Source organism: Myotis davidii, unplaced genomic scaffold, assembly GCF_000327345.1.
Source record: "Myotis davidii unplaced genomic scaffold, ASM32734v1 scaffold571, whole genome shotgun sequence".
Taxonomy (NCBI): Eukaryota; Metazoa; Chordata; class Mammalia; order Chiroptera; family Vespertilionidae; genus Myotis; species Myotis davidii.
In genome coordinates, this window is record NW_006283136.1 from 1643 (window position 1) to 7362 (window position 5720).

The following is a 5720-nucleotide window of genomic DNA, read 5'->3' on the forward strand; positions in this document are numbered from 1 at the left end:
AAGACTCGCTCTGATCAAGGCAGGAAGATCAAACACAAAGCCTCTGAGTCTATCAGTGATGCTCCCAAGGCCAAGATCAAGCCCGAGAGCCCAGACTGTGTGTTTGTGGGAGAACTGGTTCCTTGCAATGCTGCAGCTGGTGGCAGGGCTCCTTCGAACATGGCCAAGCATTCTAACAGCAAACCGCAGAAAGCTGCAGCCAGCAGCACCAGCAATACTAAGAGCCATGGGCAGGAAAACACCAAAAGAAACAAGGAAGACTCCTCCCAGAGAGCTGAGGAGCGGAAGCAGTCAGGGAACAAAGTCAAGGCCGAGGAGAAGCCAGCCATTCCCAAGAGGAAGAGGAAGAAAAGTCATCCTGAGCTGCCACAAGAGGCCATCAAAAAGCCTCGCAGCAGCCTCGGTATGCACATGCTGGAGTCTGTGCAGGTTTTCCATGCACTGGGCAAGAAGAGTGAAGAGAAAGCTGATCTGTCTTCCTCACGGGCCCTGGGAAACTCAAGCAACCCCAAAGACCCCCAGCCAGGCCAGGCTACCAAACCATGGCTGGATACGCCCCGTGAGGGCAAAGGTCCTGTGAAAACTCAAGTCAAACCCCAAAAACGATATGGAAGTGCTGACAAAGGGTCTCCACCTCCATCCCAGGATAAGCTGCCTTCTCCCGGAAGGTCAAGTTGGTGCCATTGGTTTTTCCAACCATGGACAAACCTCAAGCTCGACCTGTTCCTCGAAGGCCATAGTCTCTGGCATCACTTTGGCCTGCTGTGACCAACCCTGCTAAGCCTGCTGCAGTCACTGCAACCCTGCCAACTCCTGTATCCTTGACAGGTCCTGTCAGATCAGCTCAGCCAATGTTGACCAACTCAGCCGGACCAGGTTTGAACAACCCTGCCCGGCCTAGTGTCCCTCAGACTCTTGCTTCTAGGCCTGGGCCCTACAAAACATCATCTTGTGCTTCTTTCCAGCGGGAGCCTGTTCAGTCTGCTGTGAGCCAGCCCTGGTCCCCGATCAAGCCTCACAAACACTATCCACTCCAGGATTTCGCCCTCCAACCAATTCCATGGAGGAAACCTGAGGTTCTGGGGCCAGTAATGTCAACACCCATCACAAATGAGCAGAGGCCAGATCGAGAGGCCATGAAAAGGAAGGCTCAACTAGAGCGTGAGAATGCTGCCAAATTGGGGAAAATGCAGCATTTCATTGAGAGGGAAAAATAAATGGACATTTCTCTGTACTATGGCTATGTGATGTAGGAGATGCTGGGAGTGCTGGTGCCACTTTGGGTACCTGTTGTTTTTCCATAGATAGGTAGATCCATAGATAGATAGGTAGATAATAGATAGATATGAATTTCAGAATGATATATTTTATAACTTAATACAACTGAATAAATATTATAAATTAGCATTTAGTATTAAAGAAGCATTTTGAGTTTTGAAAAAACAAACAAACAAAAAGCTAGCATGCCTGGATTCTAATGGCCAATCTTTTGTGTAGATCTTGGGGAATAAAAAAGCTATAATGGAAACTATTGATACAGGCCTGGCCAGGAGTGTCTACTGCTCACCCAGAAAATGTCTGATCTCTGACTTTACCCAACCATGTGAGGAGTCCCCACTTAGGCGGACGTGCCTTTAATGCACCTTTGCTTTTCTCCTAAGTTAACATTCACCACAATGACTACAATCATGTTAAAGCATTTAAATTTTATGAGTAATAACTAATATGCTAGTTTTGGTGCCCTGACTGGGAATAGAACTGGTCACCTTTCAGTGCACAGGACCAACCACCTGAGCCACATGGACCAGGGCTATAAATGTTGTTAAGAAGAGATCAACCGAAAGACTTGTATGCATGCATATAAGCATAACCAATGGACACAAGACACTGGGGGGAGGGTAGGTAGTAGGTGACGCCAGGGGAAGGTCAATGGGGAAAAAAAGGAGACATATGTACTACTATTTGTAATACTTTAAACAATAAAGTAACATTAAAAAAATAACTAATATGCTATAGTATAGCTTACAATGGTATTTTTGTATTCATTATCTCACTTGATCTTCTATGGCCCTCCCAGATGGCTAGGTATTATTATTCCCATTTTATAGGAAATCAGGTCACAGAGAGGGGGAATTGACTTAGAATCATAGTGTTAGAAATATTAGTGATATCTGGTCACTAGCTTTCTTTTTCAGATGGAAAAGCCAGCTGGAGCAGGGACATGCTGAGGTCTCTTTGTACTTGGAGCAGAGCTAACATCCAAGGTGTTTTATTGCAATTATTTTAAGAAAACTACCTGAAATTCAAGACATTGTCTGTTTGAATTTTTTGGGGGGAGAAAAGAGGACTGTCTGTCTTCCACCCTTTGGTTCAGAATCTGAACCAGAGCCTTCAACATGTGGTCAAGTGGTTGCTTTGAGCCCCTAATTACTAATTTTAAAGCAACATAAAAGACACAGATCCTAAGAGATGGGTTTTAAGTATGAACAGTGGATACACAGAACAGGTGTGATTGGGGTCCTGGGAGCCTCAGCCACTATAGAGTTCTGGAAGGGCTTCTGTTCCTCAACCCCTGCCCTCTTAACCCACTGCCTCAGCAACCTATACCCCTGTCTGCCAGGAGACTTCCTAGGATTTGGGATGGGAGAGGTCCTTGGCTCTGCCCATTCCTACTGCCTCATCCCACTGACCTCCAAGCACCATCCCTTCCCTCTCCAGACCCAGACAGGCTCTCCCATCAGGTCAGGACATGGTGCCAGGCACTGAAGAATAGGAGACTCACTCGAGGGTTCTGCCCTCAAGGAGCTTATGGCTTTGGGAGGGGAGGGAAAGGCAGAGGTACACAAAACCAGTCATGATTCTCCATAGTAAGTTCTCCAATTGAGTTCTCAATAAAATGCCATGGAAATGTGGAGACAAGAGGGGCTGAGGAAGAGGACAATGCCTGTGGGCCCAGAGGGAGGAGTGGGATTTGTGACTGGGGAGAAGGCATTTTAGGCTGTAGGAATATTAAGGGAGCATGAAAGCCATGGTTCATCAGAGAAGTGCCTTAGGGTTAGCGTGTGAGGTGTGTGTGTGTGTGTGTGTGTGTGTAAAGATGGAGAGATAGACAGGGGTCAGGTTCTAAAGAGCTTGTATATCCAACAACTTTGACCTTTTTATTGAAAGCGTGGGTCTGAAGGATTTTAAGATGGGCAGTGTGGTGCCATGAGTGTAAGAGTGCTCACTCCAAGGTGGTGGGAGGAGGGATGGGAGTGAGAACAGCCTAGTGGTAGAGAGAACAGGGAAGAGGCTTTCACAATAGTCCAGGCAGGAGATAATAAAGGGCTGGGCGAGGAAGAGATTCTGGGCATGGGAGAGGGAGACAGGTCCCGGGGACACTTTAAAATAATCAAGAGGACAGTCAGAGAATGAAGTGTCCAAAATGCAGGGGTGTGTGCTGGATACATACATCTTTTCCCAACTCTGCACGTAGGGATATCATGTTGGGAGCTTTACATCAGCTTTGGGAGAAGTATTAACACCACAGGAAGCAAGTAAGGGTTCAAATCAGGACCTTTTCTCTCAAGAGAGCTGGTTTTTAAACATTTCCCAGTGCACCATTGCCAGGTTAGAGGACAGGGTCAGATGAAGTGAACGTGGGCATTTTCAGAGGCATTTGAGATGGGCCTTGGGCAAGAGATGGGTTTGCAGTAGGTGGAGGTAAGGGAAGGCATTTTTGGTGAACTACACAGTGTAAGCAAAGGCCTACTTTCTTCTGGGTATCTCAGCACAGAGAAGGGCACTTAAGAGATGCTTAGTGACCATTTGGGGGTTACTGCTAACAGAGTCTTACATTAGATCTTTATGTTGGTAGATCAGATGCAGGACTGAAAGGTTCATTCATTGCTTACGGGTGTGCCAGGAGTTCATCTTTGCACAGAGCTGTCCCTGAATCCAGTTGTAATGGTTAATTAGTCACAACTCTGAAAATTTTCTAGATTATTATTTAGCAAAGAGAGTGCTTCATAGATTTTCTCAAGATCACAGCTAGTGAGTAACCTTCATTAGGATCAGAACTTTGGAGTTGGAACTTATAGCTGCAAAACATTTCTTCAAAACTTTTTTTAAAAAGTTTAAAAATTGGCTTTAGAATAACAACGAACATTTATTATCTCATAATTTCACATACTAGGAGTCAGGCATTTGGGAGTGACTTAGATGGGTAGATTTGGCTTGGAATCTGGATTAGTCAGGGTTTTCCAGAGAAACAGAACCGATAGTGTGTATAGAGATGAGTTATTATAAGGAATTGGCTCACATAATTATGGAGGCTGAGAAATTCCACTATCTGCTGTCTGCAGGCTGGAGACCCAGGAGAGCAGGTGGTGTCATCAGTCTGAGTCCAATGGTTGGAGAACCAGGGGAGCCAATGGTGTGAGTCCCAGTATGAGGGCAAGAGAGACTATGAGATGAGGTGACCCAGCTCAAGCAGCGAGGCCCTCAACAGATTGGTGATGCCCACCCACATGGGGAAGGCAGTCTACTTTACTGAGTCCACAGATTAAAATGCTAGTCTCACTCAGAAGCATCCTCACAGACAAACTCAGACATGTTTAATCTGGGCACCCATGGCCAGTCAAACTGGCATACAAAATGAACCATCACAGGGTATCTCATGAAATCCCAGTCAAGATGTCAGCCGAGGCTGCAATCATCTGACTGGGGCTGGAGGATCTGCTTCCGCGGGGGCTGACTCTCAGGGCTGGGCATTTGTGCAGGATGGTGGAAGACTTTATTCTTCACCAGGGCACCTTCCGTGGGGCTGCAGGAGCATCTTCACAACATGGCAGCCGGCTTCCTCCTGAGCAAGTGATCCAGAGAGATCCAGCCAGAAGTTCCAACATCTTTTGTCTTAGCTTTAGAAGTCATCGTCATTTCCACAGTATCCTAGTGCTTACACAAGCAAGTCTTATTCATGTGGGAGAGGATAAGAGGTAGGGATCATGGGGGCCATCTTGGATGTTGGCCTCCACAAAACCTAGCATAGAAAATGAGCTAAAACCATGAGACTCTTGGACTCAGAAGACATGGTTCTGCCATTTGGTAGGTAGGGATCCCATTAAAAGCCCAGATTCCTTATCTATAAAGTGGAACTATAGCTTCTGCCTGGTTTATTGTAATGGATTGTGATGAGGACCAAACTGCGCAGAATAGTACAGATGTGAGTTATGGTGATTACTCCTGTGCCACCTGTGGTTAAAAAAAAAAAAAGATAGAGGACCCAAATCCCTGTTTATTGGTGGCTGTTCAGCAAAGCTCAGGTGTCTTAGGCCTCTTGGAGGGTATGGGCTCTAGAATGAGGCTTCCTGGGCTCAAAGCTCAACTCCATCACTCACCAACAGTGGGATCCTGGGTCAGATACTGAATCCCTTAGTGCCTCAATTTCCTCACCTATTCCCATGGAAATGAGGGCACTACCTACTTCACAAGGTAGCTGTGAGAATGAAATTAGCTCATTCAAGTGAAGCATTTAGAACAGTGCCTCCTGATATCTGGTGACTGCTCCATACAAATAACAGCTTTGGCTACAGAGTGACCACAAAGTCTGGAAACATAGGTATTATTTTATCATACATTAAAAGTCATATCAAAAACCATTTATTATATAGTTGCCTGTGTTTCCAGACTTGGCGGCCAACCTGTATCATGCCCCCTGATCCTGATTGTCCAGGCAGTTT

General features: G+C 46.0%; 1 protein-coding gene across 1 annotated transcript; it reads left to right on the forward strand.

The window, feature by feature from the left end:
• Positions 1-3: 3 nt before the first annotated feature.
• On the forward strand, positions 4-768 carry LOC102758491 (uncharacterized protein C2orf78-like; the record flags this gene model as incomplete). The annotated part of the gene is made up of 1 exon (XM_015562307.1): positions 4-768. A coding segment is annotated over one exon (765 nt), but the record flags the coding sequence as incomplete, so codon positions are not given.
• Between the last annotated feature and the right edge of the window lie 4952 nt (positions 769-5720).